The sequence below is a fragment of the Chiloscyllium punctatum genome, chromosome 15, assembly GCF_047496795.1.
Source record: "Chiloscyllium punctatum isolate Juve2018m chromosome 15, sChiPun1.3, whole genome shotgun sequence".
Lineage (NCBI taxonomy): Eukaryota > Metazoa > Chordata > Chondrichthyes > Orectolobiformes > Hemiscylliidae > Chiloscyllium > Chiloscyllium punctatum.
Genome location: NC_092753.1, coordinates 65,939,688 through 65,958,935, shown reverse-complemented (window position 1 = coordinate 65,958,935; position 19,248 = coordinate 65,939,688). Strand labels below are relative to the sequence as shown.

The 19,248-nt window shown below is 41.2% G+C and overlaps 1 protein-coding gene across 3 annotated transcripts in view; it reads right to left on the bottom strand.

Annotated features, from left to right (window-relative positions):
- The window catches only part of LOC140486347 (uncharacterized), a 43,388-nt gene extending 24,350 nt beyond the window's left edge, over positions 1–19,038 (bottom strand). Inside the window, exons 1-5 of one of the 3 annotated variants that reach the window (XM_072585354.1) lie at positions 18,882–18,994; positions 18,081–18,194; positions 13,587–13,653; positions 8,013–8,089; positions 7,437–7,497 (exon numbers count right to left, since the gene is read on the bottom strand). In XM_072585354.1, the coding sequence (XP_072441455.1) occupies positions 7,437–7,497; positions 8,013–8,089; positions 13,587–13,608 (160 nt within the window). In that variant the 5' untranslated portion in view covers positions 13,609–13,653; positions 18,081–18,194; positions 18,882–18,994. Of the gene's footprint in view, positions 1–7,436; positions 7,498–8,012; positions 8,090–13,586; positions 13,654–18,080; positions 18,195–18,881 lie in introns of all 3 variants that reach the window. The other 2 variants (XM_072585353.1, XM_072585352.1) reach the window with 2 other exon arrangements.
- Positions 19,039–19,248: the final 210 nt, after the last annotated feature.

Sequence of the window (19,248 nt, the reverse complement as noted above, 5' to 3'; positions counted from 1 at the left end):
CAATTTAATAATATCCTTCCAGGATGACCAGAACTATACATAATACTCGAAAAGAGGCCTCACCAACTTCCTGTACAACTGCAACATGACATCCCAACTCCTCTACTCAATGGTCTGAGCAATGACAGTAAGCATGCTAAATAAATTAACGACATTGTTCTCTGAAAATTGCATCACAGCCAATGTACCTGAACCCCTAGGCCTTTTTTGTTCGACACCAGCCAGGGCCCTACTATTGGCTGTATAAGTCCTGCCCTTGTCAGTCTGACTAATTGCATTTATCTAAATCAAACTCCATTTGCCACTCCTCAGCCCATTGGCCCAACTGATCATATCCCTTTGTTATCTCAGATAACCTTCTTCATTGTCTACTATATCACCAATTTTGGTGTCATTCACAAACTTACTAACTATGCCTCCTAAATTTTCATCCAAATTGTTCATATAAATCACAAATATATACCTTCGCTCAGTTGCAGCATCAACTGCAATTTGTAGGAGACCGAACATCTATCAGTGTTAGCACTGTTAGAAATATTTCCTAATTTATCCCTGAAAAGTCTGGTTATATCCCCTATTCTTATACTTCACAATCCAAAGTAGCTTCTGTCTGCATCTTTAACTCCCACTGATATAGTGAAAATATCAAATAACACTCCTAAACCTTGTAAATTACAGGAATAATAACCAGGCTGCGTGTAAATCTCATGTAGTAATTTACATTTGCAATCTAAATATTAGCCATTAAATCTACACCACTCCCTCCAAGGCCATATGTCCCTACTAAGGAGAATGGAGCATAGCCTCTGTGACACAGCTTTTAGGTTTAATGCCTAGCATCCTGTTAAGACTTTTCTATTTGTTGAGGTGACTCAATTGAAATATTTGTTAAAAAGCCAGGTTTGAGTTAGTACAAACATATCCAATCCATTACAAATGGCAACTAGCCGCTATCAAAGCCCCAGATCTTCAACTGATTCAACTGCATATGTTCATGTGGCAACATCCTAAGTAATAGTGAAAGTTGTGCTGTTCTTTATGTTGTAAGAAACATCCAATTACTACTGCCTACCAAACAAATGCTCCAATGTACTGCTAGCTTTATCAACTCGTTACTATTCTCTTGAATTCGGGACAAGAGTGCAAGTCAAATTAAAACTAGAAAACAAGCTACAATGAAAGCTGAAATTAATTCTTCTCATTAGTGCACAGCCTTTGGTAATACTGTATTTCTTCTGTAATAACGATTCATCAACCAGTCAGAATGACCAATAGAAGATAGCAAGAGATGCACTTCAGCTTATTCTCAACAAACTTCATATAACAACAAGCAAATATGTCCAGTGAATTGAGTGCTGGTTCAATAATGACCCGGAATTTCAATTAGATTTTAGTCAATTACAATGTAGTAGCAAATCTTTGGCTCAATTTCCTTCTGGATTTCATCAAGCATGTAACGTTCTTTGAAAAGATTGCGTACTTAGTTTTGGAAAGAAGCCCATGGAGTAAATTTAGATTTTCAAGTATTGTGAAGTAGATGATGTTTGCAATCTTTGAGTGAAGAGCTGCACAGCTTGACAGTCAACTGGACATAATCACAGTATTCCCTTGCGATAGGTTTTTGCTAAGATGGTTCACGGTCACTCAACACATTACCAGCAGTAGCTAGTAATTGGGAAACTAGGTTGAAAACAGATCAGTATGAAATGGGAATAATTTTGAGCAGCGGGATTTCTCTAGTTGGAATAAATCCTTAGGTACAGTGACATGAACAAAAAGGGTGATAATTGCTAATTGGAAACTACAAGGACACCAAGGAGCAAGAGGTTAACCAAGGGGGAAAACAGTACAAGAGCAAAATTCTGACTGCCAACAGAAGCCTCTGTAGTCAAGGGGCTATAAAGTTTTTTGTCAGCTGTGATCAAAGTTACAAACATATGGTTTCCAGGTACCAGAGGTCTGGGCATCAAGCCATAAATGGAAGAATAATTTCTACAAATGAAAGACAATTCAAAGATTTTAGTTCTTGTAGGAACCAGTGACAGAACCTTAAATCTACTTTTAACTGTGCACAGATCGAGATTAAAGAGCAGAACCAGTCATTGAAAAAAAGAGATCAAGAACTTCAACACAGAATCAGAAAGACAGCTGCAGACTTCTGAGAAACTGGAACGATTTTTGGGATGAGGCAATGGACACTTGGGCAGTAACCTATATCTAAACAGACAGGGATCTATATTCCTAAGGAAAGGTTAATCTGACAGTGCAAGTCAAAGAAAAGAGACCAAGACAAAACTGGATCATTTTACCCAAATGTCACATGTATGTGCATGGAGAACTGAAAAAAGACCTGTGAGCCAGAAGCACAAATTCACCGGAGAAAGATGTGATGTACTAGATGGGGCCATGGCTACGAAATAAGTATCATGCATGTGTTGGATTTTTTAAAACATTATTTCTTGGGATGTGAGCATTGTTGGCTAGCCAACATTTAGTTGTCCTTGACAAGATAGCAATGAGCTACCTTTTTGAACTGCTGCAGTCCACCTTTTATGATTGATCCACAATGCCATTCAGGAGAAAATTCCAGACTTGTGATTCAGTGACAGTGAAAACAGCAATGTGTTTCCAAGTCAAGATAGTGAGTGGCTTGAAAGGGAACTTGCAAATGGTGGTACTTCCATGTATAGTATCGGTTGCCCTCATCTTTCTAGATGAAAATGCTCGTGGGCTTAGCAGATGCTATCTGATGATCTTTGGAGAACTTCTGGAGTGCATTTTGTAGATAGCATGCACTGCTCTACCAATAAATGGTAGTGGAGTGATAAAATGTTTATGGATGTGGTGCCAATCAATCAACTGCTTTGTCCTGGATGGTGTCAGACTTCATGAGGGTTGCTGAATGTGACATTGTCATTATACTCATGGAATCATACTTTCAGGGATCAAATTATTGCTTGACTGTCTGGAAGATAGCTGTCCAATATTGGCCATAGACCCCAGATGTTAGTAATGAGGACTTTGCAGGGTTGACAGAGCTGTTTTGTTAGTATTTCTGGTTCCTAGGTCCATGCTAGATGGCTCACCTAATTTCAATTTGAATACTACGTGCATCGAGATGCTATATTTTTCCCCTTTTTACGGTTTTTGGGCCTACTTTGGCACCAACGACACAGGTAGGAAGAGGGGTAGGGAGGTCATTCAGGAGCTCAGGGAGTTAGGTTGGAAGCTAAAAGCTAGGACAGACAGAGTTGTCTTCTCTGGGTTGTTGCCAGAGCCACGTGTCAGTGAGGCAAGGAATAGGGAGAGAGTGCAGTTGAACACGTGGCTGCAAGGATGGTGTAGGAGGGAGGGCTTCAGGTATTTGGACAATTGGACTGCATTCTGGGTAAGGTGGGACCTGTACAAGCAGGACGGGTTGCACCTGAACCAGAAGGGCACCAATATCCTGGGAGGTAGGTTTGCTAGCACTCTTCCGGGGGGGGTTTAAACTAATTTGACAGGGGGATGGGATCCGGACTTGTAGTCCAGCAAGTAAGTTAGCTGTTTTTCAGGATGTCCAAGAATGTAGGGAAGCTGTGGAGAAGGTAGCACTGACAGGGAATACTTGCAGACACAGAGATGGGCTCAAGTGCTTATACTTCAACGCAAGGAGTATCAGAAATAAGGTGGGTGAACTTAAGGCGTGGATCGGTACTTGGGACTATGATGTTGTGGCCATCACGGAAATGTGGATAGAAGGGGGACAGGAATGGTTGTTGGAGGTTCCTGGTTACAGAAATTTCAGTAAGATTAGGGGCGGGTGGTAAAAAAGGAGGGGGGGGGGGGTGGTGTTGCTAATTAGAAATGGTATAACGGCTAGAGAAAGGCAGTTCGAGGGGGAAATAGCCTTTGGAGATAGTATGGGCTGAAGTCAGAAATAGGAAAGGAGCAGTCACCTTGTTGGGTGTTTACGATAGGCCCCCCAATAGCAGCAGAGATGTGGAGAAACAGATTGGGAAACAGATTTTGGAAAGGTGCAGAAGCCACAGGGGCCCACAGTCATGGGCGATTTCAAGTTCCCAAATATTGATTGGAAGCTCTTTAGATCAAGTAGATTGGATGGGGCAGTGTTTGTGCAGTGTGTCCAGGAAGCTTTTCTAACTCAGTATGTAGATTGTCCGACCAGAGGGGAGGCCATATTAGATTTGGTACTTGGTAACAAACCGGGACAAGTGATGGGCTTGTTAGTGGGTGAGCATTTTGATGATGGTGACCACAATTCTGTGACTTTCACCTTGGTTATGGAGAGAGATAGGTGCGTGCAACAGGGCAGGTTTTACAATTGGGGGAAGGGTAAATACGATGCTGTAAGACAGGATCTGAGGAGCATAAATTGGGAGCATAGGTTGTCAGGGAAGGATGTCGTTGAAATGTGGAACCTTTTCAAGGAACAGATACGACGTGTCCTTGATATGTATGTACCTGTCAGGCAGGAAAGAGATGGTCGTGTGAGGGAACCTTGGTTGACGAGGGAAGTTGAATGTCTTGTAAGGAGGAAGCCCCTCTGTTTCTTGTAAGGAGGCTTACATAAGGTTGAGGAAACAAGGTTCAGACAGAGCGTTGGAGGGATACAGGATAGCCAGGAGGGAGCTGAAGAAAGGGATTAGGAGAGCTAAGAGAGGGCATGAAAAATCTTTGGCGGGTAGGATCAAGGATAACCCCAAGGCCTTTTATGCGTATGTGAGAAACATGTGAATGACAAGAACGAGGGTAGGTCCGACCAAGGACAGTAGTGGGAGAATGTGTATTGAGTTAGAAGAGATAGGAGAGGTCTTGAATGAGTACTTTTCCTCAGTATTTACAAATGAGAGGGACCATATTGTTGAAGAAGAGAGTATGAAACAGACTGGTAAGCTAGAGGAGATGCTTGTTAGGAAGGAAGATGTGTTGGGCATTTTGAAAAACTTGAGGATAGACAAGTCCCCCTGGCCTGATGGGATATATCCTAGGATTATGTGGGAAGCAAGAGAGGAAATTGCAGAACCGTTGGCAATGATCTTTTCGTCTTCACTGTCAATGGGGGTGGTGCCAGGGGACTGGAGAGTGGCGAATGTTGTGCCCCTGCTCAAAAAAGGGAATAGGGATAACCCCGGGAATTACAGGCCAGTTAGTCTTACTTCGGTGGTAGACAAAGTAATGGAAAGGGTACTGAGGGATAGGATTCATGAGTATCTGGAAAGACACTGCTTGATTAGGGACAGCCAGCACAGATTTGAGAGGGGTAGGTCTTGCCTTACAAGTCTTATTGAATTCTTTGAGGAGGTGACCAAGCATGTGGATGAGGGTAGAGCAGTGGATGTAGTGTACATGGATTTTAGTAAGGCATTTGATAAGTTTCCCCATGCTAGGCTTATGCGGAAAGTCAGGAGGCATGGGATATTGGGAAGTTTGACCAGTTGGATAGAGAACTGGCTAACCGGTCGAAGTCAGAGAGTGGTGGTAGATGGTAAATATTCAGCCTGGAGCCCAGTTACAAGTGGAGTTCCACAGGGATCAGTTCTGGGTCCTCTGCTGTTTGTAATTTTTATTAATGACATGGAAGAGGGAGTCGGAGGGTGGGTCAGTAAATTTGCAGACGATACGAAGATTGGTGGAGTTGTGGATAGTGAGAAGGGCTGTTGTCAGCTGCAAAGGGACTTAGATATGATGCAGAGCTGGACTGAGGAGTGGCAGTCCAGATGCCGTTCAACCCTGTCAAGTGTGAGGTTGTCCATTTTGGAAGGACAAATAAGAATGCGGAATACAGGGTTAACGGTAGGGTTCTTAGTAAGGTGGAGGAGCAGAGGGATCTTGGGGGTCTATGTTCATAGATCTTTGAAAGTTGCCACTCAGGTGGACAGAGCTTGTAAGAAGGCCTATGGTGTATTAGCGTTCATTAGCAGAGGGATTGAATTCAAGAGTCGTGTGGTGATGTTGCAGCTGTATAGGACCTTGGTAAGGCCACATTTGGAGTACTGTGTGCAGTTCTGGTCACCTCATTTTAGAAAAGATGTGGAAACTTTGGAGAGGGTGCAGAGGAGATTTACCAGGATGTTGCCTGGAATGGAGAATAGGTCGTATGAGAATAGGTTGAGAGTGCTAGGCCTTTTCTCATTGGAACAGCGAAGGATGAGGGGTGACTTGATAGAGGTTTATAAGATGATCAGGGGAATAGATAGAGTAGACAGTCAGAGACTTTTTCCCCAGGTACAACAGAGTGTTACAAGGGGACATAAATTTAAGGTGAAGGGTGGAAAGTATAGGGGGGGATGTCAGGGGTAAGTTCTTTACCCAGAGAGTGGTGGGGCATGGAATGCGCTGCCTGTGGGAGTGGCAGAATCAGAATCATTGGTGACCTTTAAGTGGCAATTGGATAGGTACATGGATAGGTGCTTAAGCTAGGGCAAATGTTCGGCACATCATCATGGGCCAAAGGGCCTGTTCTCTGCTGTATTGTTCTATGTTCTATGTACTTGCACTATTTTTATATTTGTACATTCTATCCCTTCCTTTTCCATTCTGGGAACAATACCCAAGTAGCTGTTCTGTAATATTACACCTTATCCTTTTGCTTGTGAGGAAAAGTATTCCCTCATCAAAACCACCCTATTTAGTTTAAAGCCTGCCTCCAAAACCCTAATTATTCAATTAATCAGGATTGGCCTCAGCAGAGTTTAAGTGAAGCCTACCATACCAGAAAAGATCTTTTCTACCCAGTACTGATGCCTGTGCCCAATGAACTGAAATCCCATTCCTCCTACACCAATCTTTAGTATTTTGTTTTCTAAATTTAGCTAATGCCAGTACAATACCTAAATCACAGACAATGCAAGATGCCCAACAAAAACATTTTGCTGGAGAGACTCAGCAGTCTGGTAGTTTCTGTGGAGAAAAAGCAGAATTAGCATTTTGAGTCATGATCCTTCTTCAGAACCAGTTCTAAAGGGTCACTGGAATCGAAACGCTAACTCTGCTTTCTCTCCATAGATGCTGCCAGACCTGTTGAGTTCTTGCAGTGATTTTTGTCTCAGATTTCAAGTATCTGATCATTTATTTTAGAGTTTAACCCAAGATTATGACCTTGGAGGTTCTACTTTTAAATATCCAAATTTTAAAATATTACATTATGAAACACAGAAGATTATGTAGCTAGAAAATTTAGAAAGATGGCCTCAAGCTCAAAAGGTCCTGCACAACAGCTGAGGACTTTGGAACAAGTTGAGATAATCCCCTTTGATCCAAAAAACCGTCAAATTTCTGTTTCTTGTGGAGAAACTATTAGTTGCCCACATTAGAGTATTATGTTATAACTGTGGGAAAATTGATGCATTGTCTGTAAAAGTTTTAATGCACTGTTTCTCACAAATGGTTCCACAATCATATCTTGAAAGTAATAAGAAAATATTTTAACTAACCTGATAACTCTGTGCTCATCAGGTCCTTTAGGCTTTCATCAGGTGCATAATGTTTTCCAGACTGAAGTATAGATAAAAAAAAACATTTCAGTAATTTTCTCCTGATTCTGTTCAGCCACAGATGACATTTATGCTTGGAAAAAGTTGTTTTTAAGTTTGCTATGACTGTAACCAAACTTTTCCAGAAGTATGGCTCACTATTGCCACAGGAAATTAAAATGCTGATCAAGACAAAAATTACTTCAACTAGCTAGATTACATGGTCAGTGTAACAAACAAGTAGTAAAAATGAAATAGAGAATGATCAGAAAATGTAGCAATTAATCAAGGACAGGGTGGCCCCATGTCTAAAGCACCACAGTACAAACCAATATTCAAAATACTGCATATGATCCAATTCAAAGTCATTCTAATTTTTGAAATTGGCATAATTTAAAAATACTCAAGTTTACATATCTATGTAGATCATGTCCAAAGTCAAAAAATTCTCAGTTGAAATTCAAGCTAAAATTAGCATCATAATACTGGTAAACCAATTGCAAAATAACAGAAAATACTACAGGATACAATCTGCACCTTTTTCTTACGGTTAACTCTGGCTTGTTTTCTCAAGAAAGGATGCGGAGAGTCAATGGAACACCATGCTACTGAACCTAAAAAGATAAAAGATTATCTATAAATGTTACTAAATGTTACTAATATTGAAATACAATATTAAAAAAACTCACTGCAAATGAATATTCATAGTTTATATTTCATAGCCCTAAAAAAATTAAGATTTATCTACCTTTGAAATAAAATTTTACCTTTCCATTGTTAATTTTTAACAAGACCTTTATTTGGCCAAGTTAACCTGCTTACAAATAAATTTTAAGTCAGCCTCCACCAAGGTAAGACTACAGTTAACTGGACAGAATCTCCAGTCTTTCCAGGGAAAGGGCTCAGGTAGAAACCAAATGTTTTCCCACAATAATGTAATTAATGACAAGTCTGCAATCTGCACAGGAATTTCATTTAAGTTGTGATCATTCTTATGTCATGATGTAAAAGGTAAACTTGAATCCATTTAAATTTCAGTAAATTATTCATTGAACCATAGTACCCCTACAGTGTAGAAACAGGCCCTTTGGCCAAATAGGTCCACACCGATCCTCCAAAGAGTAACCCACCCAGACCCATTCCCCTACTCTATTATTCTACATGTACCACTGATTAATGCGCCTATCGTATACATCCCCGAACACCATGGGCAATTTAGCATGGCCATTTCAGCTAACCTGCACGTCTTTGAATTGTGGGAGGAAACCCATGCAGACAGGGAGAATGTGCAAACTCCCCACAGACAGTTGCCCGAAGATGGAATCAAACCCGGGTCCCTGGTGCTGAGGGAGTGGTGCTAACCACTAAGCCACTTGCCATTACACCCAAAATGTCAACTTCTCCGCCTGATGCTGCCTGGCTTGCTGCGTTTTTCCAGCCTCTTGCCTGTCTATTTTGGATTCTTGCATCTGCAGTTTGTGTCTCTAACCTGCCATTACATAGCAGACACAAGATAAATTAAGTGAAGGCTTCATTTACAGTTACTGCTGGTTATTTTAGTAGGCAGATGTCTAAACCAGTTAATCAATGACAACTAGTTTCTAGTACCATGTAATTGAATTACAAATATGCCGTCACTTACAACATATTAAACAGTCATTATAGAAAAATTACTAATCACCATGTAGTTTGTTAAGCAATAACTACAATAATTAATTTTTATGATAGGACACAGCTCGAGTTGAATTGGAAATAATAACCTAACTAAAAAGTTTTCATTGCTATTTGAAATTTTCAAATACAGAAAATATCAATAGCATCTGGAAAATTGAAGAATTAAACAAAAATGTTTTAATGTTTGTGTGAAGTTAACAAATGTACTGTACACAATAACCACCATACTCACATCAGTGCTACAAAGAATAAACACTTTATATGAATGGATTGGTTAATTGCACACTTTTCTTGCCAGATATCATAATTAGGCCTGATGTGCTATACTTTTCACTAACAAACTGTCAATCGTTTTAATCATTATGCAAGCCTAAACATAGGGACTGGATGGCATGAACAGGGTTGCACATATATTCTGATGTATCTACTTCGGGCATTAACCACCTAAACCAATGTAGCAGCTGTAAACAATGGAGACTTTACCAATCATGCATATATACTTATGAGTAAACATTCTAAATGAAGTGGGATCAGAAACAAATGTTTTAAGAGATGTTTAAATAAAACGGAGACCATGAACAAGACATAATAAATCAGTGGCAGAGATCAAAAAAGCATTGAAGGAATAGCAACAGATTTTACAGATCAACCACAGGAGTTTTTTGAATTGTGGTATTTCTCATGGACTTGTCCTCTGACCCATCACAATTCCTCTATCTTCCATTAATTCTGTGCCGCTTACTGAATTGCTCATTACTTAAGGAGCCATCGTGACATTTGTCACTGCCTTTGTAAGAACAGAAACCAACGGGGCGGTGGGGGGGGTTCCTATGGCACAGAGGTAGTGTTCCTGCCCCTGGCCCAAGAGGCCTGAGTTCAAGTCTCACTTGTTCAGAGGTGTGTATTAACATTAATTAGAAAAATACCGAGAAAGCAACAGGTCTATTTATTTCCTTCAATCCAATTCACACACTGGAGACTTACCCAGCTAACCTCCTAATCTGTCACTATAATAACAAAATATTGCAAATGCTGGAAACCTGGAAAATAAACCAATGCTGGAGAAAATTTGTGGAGAGAGATAGTCAACATTTCAAGACAACAAAAGAAAAACAGAGCACAAGAACAGGCCCTTCGCACTCCAAACCTGCACCAATCTTCATGCCCTAACTAAACTAAAAACAAATCTGCTGCCCTTACTCAGTCTGTATCCCTTTATTGCCTCCTCGTTCATGTAACCACCCAGGTGCCTCTTATATGTTGCCAACATGCTTCCACCACCTCTTCTGGCAGTCGATTCTGGCTCCTATCACTCTCTGCGTGAAAATCTTCCCTTACACATCTCCCTTAAAAACTTCCCCCCTCTCACCTTGAACTTGTGCCCCCTTGTAATTGAAACTTCAGCCTTGGGAAAAAAAGCCTCTGACTACACACCCTATCTATGCCTCTCAATTTTGTAGATCTTTTATCAGGTCTCCTTTCAGCTACCATCTTTCCAGTCTTTTTAACCTTTCCTCATAGCCAATGCCCTCAAGACCAAGCAACATCCTGGTGAACCTTCTCTGCACTCTCCCCAAAGCTTCCACGTTCTTCTGGTAGTGTAGCAACCAAAACTGCACACAATACTCCAAACTCGGCCTAACAAGGGTTTAATATGGCTGCAACCTGGTTTACCAACCCTTGTACTCCATGCCCCAGCCGACGAAGCATGCCATTTGGCTTCTTAATCATCTTGGCAACCTGCGTTGCCTGTATTAGGGAACTGTGGAACTGCATGCCCAGATTCAACCTCATGTTAATGCTCTAAAAGATTCTGCTATTGACAATATAATTCACACTTTAATTCAATCCTTCAAAATGCATCAGCTTGCATTCATCTGGATTAAACACCATCTGTCATTTCTGTACCCAAGTCGCCAATCTAAATCCTGTTGTACCCTCTCACAATCAATCATCAGCACTATCAGCAACTCTATCAATCTTCATGTCATCTGCTAACTTACTAATCAGACCACCCACATTTTCTTCCAGATCATTTATATATACTACAAACATAGAACCTAAGACTGATCTCTGTGGAACACCACTAATTACTAGTCACAATTCTGAAAAACACCCTTCTACCACCTTCTCTGTCTATGACCAAGCCAGTTTTGGTATCCATCTAGCCAGCCCACCCTGAATTCCATATGACTTTAGTTTTTGTACTAGTTTACCATGTGGGATTTTATCCAATGCCTTATTAAAATCCATATAAACTATATCCAGTGCCCTTCCCTCATCAATTATCTTTGAACTTTTTGAAGAAGTGATAATCAGGTTGATGAGACATGACCTTCCCTGTACAAAACCATGCTGCCTATCACTGACGAGTCCATTTTGTTCTAAATGTGAAGGCCTTCACAACAGTCATACCAGACTGGAGATGTTAACCATTTTGCTCTCCACAGATGCTTCCAGACCTGGTTGTACGTTTGCTTGCTGAGCTGGTAGATTTGTTCTCAGACACTGTCACCATGCTAGGTAACATAATCAGTGAGCCTCCGATTAAGTGGTGTTCTGTCCCGCTTGCTATTTGTGTGCCTTGGTCTGTTATGGTGGGTGATATCACTTCTGGTTCTGTGAGGTTGGTAAATAGGGTCCAAATTGATATGTTTGTTAGTGGAGTTCCGGTTTGCATGCCAGACCTCTAGGAATTCCCACATGTGTCTTTGTTTAGACTGCCCCAGTATTGCCCCAGTTGAACTTGTATCCCACTTCACCTGTGGGTATGGATACTAGTCATAGTCTATTGGTGGCTTGTTGGTGCTCATGTATCCTGCTGGCTAGTTTCCTGTCTGCCTGTCCAATATAATGTTTGTTACAGCCCTTGCAGGGTCTTTTATATATGATGTTCATTCTACTGGTTGTTGGTACAGGTCCCTTTAAATTCATCAGGAGCTGTTTCAGTGTGTTAGTCGGTATTGTGGGCTACCATGATGCCAAGTGGTGGAGTAGTCTCGTCATCATCTCTGATATGTCTTTAATGTATGCTTCCAGACCTGCTCCATTTCTCGAGCATTGTATTTGCTCCAATCTGTGCTGCTCACCTCATCTGCCACAAACCGTTTGGCATCTGCTTGTGAAGCAACAATCACTGGATTTTCATCATAACTTTTTAAAAAATCATTAAACAAGGCTCTTTTCAGAGATGACCTTTTTCTGAAAAGGTTCAATTATTATCTGGGCTTCAAGTGAGACTTGGCACAAGCCACAGGATCTAGTTATATTTTCAATTCTAATATCTTTTCTTTGACAGACTGGTCCTCAGTTTGTTTTTTACATCCAAACTCTCCAGTAGCTTTTGTCCCTTACAGTACTCTTTGTTCAATGTATCTCGCTTCTGTTGTATGTCTCATTTCAACCTGCTAATCATGAACAACTTCACTTTTAAACCCCCATTTTACCTTTAATGCATCAATCGATCTGTTCAACAAGTCTTAAACCTCAATTTTTAAAAGCTTGTCTGGGGCAATATGTCAATTATCTGTCTCCTACTTTGTTCCTCCTGACCATGGGACTCATCTTTCTCACTCAAAACAAATGGGTGTAGCTTGAACATATTACATGCAAGATTATTTTAGCTATCCATCACCAAGTTTGATTGAACAATATTAAACACTTTACTGTTGAGCTCCACTGCTTCAGAATGATGCAAAAGGATCAAACAAAATCACCCCACCACCACCAACCAATGCAATTGCCATCAGTTTGAAGTTCAATTGTCTGCTCTGACAATTGATTGCTATTACAACTATAAGCTATTAAAAAGGTGGATGTTTGCTTTTTTTTTTGAGGGCAAACCCAAAAAACCTCCTCCCAACAAAATCCTATTTTCACTCTACTCTCCTTTCTTCTGCATGCCCTCTAAGGTGAACTTGTTCACAACACCCACTCATGCGCCCTTAATCTCACTATCACTAAATTACTAGAACAAAACATCCCTTCTGGGCCAATGCTAGCTGGAATTGTAATGGTCTCCTCTTCATTTCAAAACAATAATCATCAAGCACCATCTTCAAAACCTCCACCCTTGTACGATACTACCTCATCTTTAATCTTCCCCACAAATTGATGAAACTTAACCTCAAATCTGTTCACATTTCTCCCCAGAATCAATATTGTGGTCTCTCTTTCTCTCCTGCTGCAGAATTCAAATGGTCCACAAAGTTTAAAAAATAGCACAATGTGTTACTGTGACCAGAATACTTTATTGCGCCCCCGCCCCCCCCCCCAACCTTTTGGCATAGTCCAATACTGTTCCATTATTCAGCAAATGATCACAACCAACTCTAATGTATGGAAAAGGCATTAGACTGCTGAGAATACTACACTGATTAAAAGATTACTCCAGTAAGTTTTCTAGATGATATTATGTGATGAATTATTGTGTCTTACCTGATGGAGCATCAACAGTCATATCCTCAAGATTAACAATTAGGTCATCTTCAAATGGATGGTTGTACTATAAAAATCCAGAAAAGATTAGATTGATTTGTGTATATTATCTTAAGATTAAACTTCTATATAAAAATTGCACTATTTTGTGCATTTTATAAGTGTATGACAAAAAGATAATAGAACCACAGGGTTGCTCTCCCATTCAAGAGAAACAACTGGTGATGGTTTAACCTGAGAGCTGCCACACTGCCGGAGAAGGGGAAAGGGTTTGAGAAAGGACCTTTATAGCAACCTCAGTCAGAACCCATGCAATTGGCATCACCGTGCATTGCAAACCAACTGTCCAGCCAACTGAGCAAACTGACCCCATTAACACACCTTTCAAAAAGTTTTAACTGCAACCTAAGTACCTTTTATTTGAGTTCAAACAGTATCAGCTTTTTCCAAAGTTAATATTTTGATATTACATTTCAAAGCATGGGGATCATACCAACATTACATACATTTGGCTCTAAATGTTTGCGATTGACTGTGTTGTTACTATTTTTTGTAATCTTGTACATTAAATGAGGAGCTGTAAAATGTGTTGCTGGAAAAACGCAGCAGGTCAGGCAGCATCAAAGGAGCAGAAGAATCGACGTTTTGGGCATAAGCCCTTCTTCATTAAATGAGGAGGATAGTAAGAGACAAGTAAGATAACAGGCATAGCATGTGAAAGTGAACACATTAATTGATAAATTTTGATAAGAAATAATGGATGCAACACAAACTAAATGGTACACTTTCATTAAGGCTTAACAGACACCTAGCAGTGCAGGCACATGCCACGACAAAGTTGAGAAGGCTGATTAAAAAAACATGTGAGCCATGACTTTGAGAAAAAAAAAAGCCTGTTTAAACCTTATTCCCCAGACCTCACATTGCAAGTTTTGGCAAAGACTGGAAACAATCGGATCCTGCATGTTCTTAAATTTGACTTCAAAATGCTAGAAAAATGAAGTTTCCGAGACAAAACTCTGGCACTCTCATTGGCAACTGAGGTTGTTTGTAACCTTTGTGTCTTATTTGAACCCAAGCCAAGATTCTGACCAATGCCATCACCAAGATGGTTTGTTGCTACCTCTGTAACATCAACCCGCTTTACTCCGCATCAGCTTGCCTACTGTTAAAACCTATAATCATGCCCCTCTTATGTCTAGACATGACCAGTCCAACACTTCTGGCTGGTCTCCCATGTTCCATCCTCTAAAACTGAGGTCATCCAAAATTCTTTACCCTTACTTGCTCCAAATCTCATTTATGTTTCCCATCATCTATGCTCTCGGATTTTATTGGCTTCCAGTCAAGCAAAATTTACATTTTAAAGTTCCTCATCCTTGTTCGTAAATCCTTTCATATCACAATAATTTTCTCTAGTCCCACTACACTCCAAGGTAACTACATTGATCTAATTCCAGCCATTTCAGCATAAGTTTGCTGGCTGAGCTGAAAATTTCGTTTGCAGACATTTTGTCACCATACTATGTAATATCATCAATGAGCCCCGGGTGAAGCGCTGGCGTTTTGTCCCGCTTTCTATTTATGTGTCTTGGTTTATTAGGGTGGATGATGTCATTTTTGGTTCTTTTTCTCAGAAGATGGTAGATGGGGTCTAAATCAATGTGTTTATCGATGGAGTTCCGGTTTGAATGCCATGCTTCTAGGAATTCCCATGCGTGTCTCTGTTTAGCCTGTCCTAGAATGGATGGGTTGTCCCAGTTGAAGTGGTGTATTTCTTTGTCTGTATGTAAAGATACTAGTGATAGTAGGTGATGTCTTTTTGTGGCTAGTTGATGCTCATGTATCCTGTTGGCAAGTCTTCTGCCTGTTTGTTCAATGTAGTGTTTGTTAAAGTCCTGGGATGGTATTTTGTAAATGACATATGTTTTGCTAATTGTTTATACAGGGTCTTTTAGGTTCATTTCTGGAACTCCAGCCACATTACCTTACATCAAAAACATTGCTGAAATGACCTCCAGACTACTCAGACCCATTGGCATCATGGTAGCCCACAAACCTACCAATACACTTAAACAGCAGCTCACGAATCTAAAAGACCCTATACAAATAACCAGCAAAACAAATGTCATTTGCAAAATACCATGCAAGGACTGTAACAAACACCACAACAGGCAAACAGGCAGAAAGTTTGCCAACAGGATACATGAATATCAACTAGCCACAAAAAGACATTCACTCACTATCACTAGTACCCTTACATACCGACAGAGAAGGACAGCATTTTGACTGGGACAACACATCCATCCTAGGACAGGCTAAACAGAAACACGCACGGGAATTCCTAGAAGCATGGCATTCTAACTGGAACTCCATCAAGAAACACATCGATTTGATCCCCATCTACCATCCTCTGAGAAAAAGAACTGGAAATGATATCACCCATGCTAAGAAACCGAGACAAATAGAAAGCAGGACAAAACACTAGCCTTCACTGGAGGCTCACTGATGATGTTATCCAGTATGGTGATGAAACATTTGAAAACTAACCTTCCAGCTCAGCAAGCAAAACTTAGATCCAGAACCTCAACTTGAGCTGTAAATCTTCCCAAAATCGCTACTAAAAATAAGGAGTTATACTTGTGAAAAGAGTGCAAAGATAAAGTAATTAGACCATGGGCCTTCAGGAAACACTAGTTCGGAATTAGCTGGAGCATTGCGCTCAATTTCTGGCAACATAAGTTCAGAATGTATTAAGGGCTTAGTATACAGAGATTAACTAGAACCCCAATATGGAGAAGACTTTAGTTATGTAGATATAATAGAGAATCTGGGGTTGCTCTCCTTTGAGCAGAAAAAGTTTAAGAGGTGGCTCAGTAGCAACGGCAAAATCATTAAGGCCTTTAATGGAGTATATATGAAACTTGCCCCATCAGTAAGAGGGTTGATTTGCAAAGCATATATAAATTCGGTAAATGGCGAAAAAAGCCAGTGCGAGGTGAGAATTTCTTTTATGTAATGATCAGTCATGCTCTGTAATGGACTGCTTGAAAAGGGTGATGGATGGAAATTCAAGTACATTCATGGGAATTTCAAAAGAATGCAAAGAGGTTTCAAGGGGAACTGGAAAGGCTATGTGAATGGGCAAGAATGTGGCAGATGAAATATAATGCAGTTTGTGTGAAGTTATCCATTTCAGTAGAAAGACTGATGGTGCAGAGTACTTCTTAAATGATGAGCGACTGGGAAACTATGCCAGGCATTTTTAATTAACCTATTCAGAGATATTTTGACACATCTTTGGGACACACAGGACATTAACCCAGGTCTCTTGGCTCAGAAACAGACACTAGGACTGTGCCACAAGAGTCCTACTTTTCCATGTATATAAGTCACTGAAAGATAGCATATAGGTGCAGCAAAAATTAGGCAAATGCTATGTTAGCCTTTATCACAAAAGACAAGGAGCCTAGGACTAATAACACCTTACTTCAATTGTGGAGAACCTTGGGTGAGACTGCACCCAGAATAATGTCCAATTTTTGTCTCCTAAAGGAGGTACATATTTGCTAAACATGGGTGCAGTTGAGGTTCACCAGACCAATTGCTTGGATGGCAAAAGTGTATAGTTCAGCCATGATCCTATTGAATCACATTGTGGAGGTGCCAGTGTTAGACTGGAGAGGATAAAGTTAAAAACCACAACACCAGGTTACACAACATACACACACACTTTACCAAGCACACACACTGATACACACCCAAATAAGCCAATGTACTGAATTTGCAAATACATTCTATTTTGCTCAAAAACACACAATCTGCAGGCTGTTAATTAATATAACATTTTATAAATTCCTATTTTGGAAACAGGACCAGTCTGACTCAAGACTGGGACAGAGACAGACTATGTTCATATGTTTTTGAGGGGAATGGGCCTCCAATCACCAGAATTAAGAAGAATGAGAAGTGGTGACAACGAATCTTAGAAAATTCAGAAATTTACAGAAGAGATTTTGAAGTAGGGAGAAAGGTTATTTTGAAACAATCACAAGAGTGCCTTTTTCAAGTCTTTACGTCGCCCGTCAATATTTTGGACTCTCTAGCATCACCACAGGCCAAGGGCCAGGGTGGTACTGGTGTTATATGAGGCTCGGCTTCGGTGGTCTTCCATTAGTCTGGTATCAGACTGATCGTGATATTGGTGGACCAGTGCTCACTTTTTTTTATTCTTATTTCATTTTTTTGGTGGGGTTTGGCCAGTCCGAGTCTCCAGCCAGAGCCTGTTAACGATAGGTTGCTTACCTATCACTGAAGAGCTGTAATACTCAGTGTCAATGATAATGTGAGTCTGGATGTCTTTTGGGAAAAGGTTTCAAATCATTCAATGCTGAGGAATTTCATGAGGCTGTTATTCAGGCCCAGCCACTTGTTTCGTGCACCCATCATGAAGCCAAAGTACTTGGGTTCAGAGCCTCCCGTAAATTCCATTACCTTGGCGTTAAGGTGGTTATATTTCTTGCTTTTTTCACACTATGCCATTTCCAGTGCTTTGCTGTCATTTTCGTACCACACTGTTACATCGACTATAACGATCTTTTGATCTTTCTGAAATATGGGAATGAGTGTCCACAGGTGAGCTGTCTTTTGCAAAGAACCTGGGCTCAATGCATCATGTCCAGCTGTACTTCCTGACATGCAGCTGGTCTGCAATCTTATTATGGTGTTTTATCTGTGCGTTTTTGACAAATGGCATTGCAATTGCCATCTCACACCTTCGGCGAGTTTTGTTTCTATTCGGTGTTCGCCTTGATGGGGTGGCTCAGTGCCTGCTCCCAAACCCCCGTCCTCAGTGACCATCCCTTTAATGGTGCCTCCCACCTCCTTCTGTACGCCGGATTTCACTCCGCCTGTCCAACCCTCTCCAGCCCAATCCAACCGGTGTTACAACCCTCCCCATCCCTCCTGATGCTCTCCCCAATATCCTCCCCGGCCAAAGTGACGGACTGTAGATACTGGAGATTAGAGTGGTGCTGGAAAAGCCCAGGCGGTCAGGTAGCATCCGAGGAGCCGGAAAATTCCTGATGAAGGGCTCCTGCTCCTCGGATGCTGCCGGACCTGCTGTGCTTTTCCAGCACCACTCTAGTCTTGACCCCGACGTCCTCCCCCACTCGCTGGGGAGCGGCTGCAAATCCGCACAATGCGGCCGTGACAGCGGCAGAGATGCACCGACTCGCGCGCGTTTCAAAGCGCCAGCGGGCCCAGGCCGTCTGGCAGCACCGGGCTTCTCACTACCTCCTGGAATATTCGCTCCATTGTCCTCCTGAACTTCCAGCCATTGCGCTTAAGTCTCTCACAAACCCGGATCTCATCGACCGCCATGGCGCCGAGCAACTCCGCCAACGGCCGTCACATTCAAATCCGAGGAAGCCCGCCTCTGATTGGCTCACTACGGACACGCGTCACAGCAGGCTCCGGCCGGACTCGAAAGCGCACCGAGAAATGCAATAATGCGCAAGCGGGAAAGCTGAGCTGACTGCAGAAGGAGCATGCAATGACATCAGTGCAGGGAGAAACATTGATTAAAGTTTAAATTGGAATGGAACTCCCTCAGATTTACAGATTGGAGATTTCAGTTGTTATATGCTGGGGCGGGGGAGAC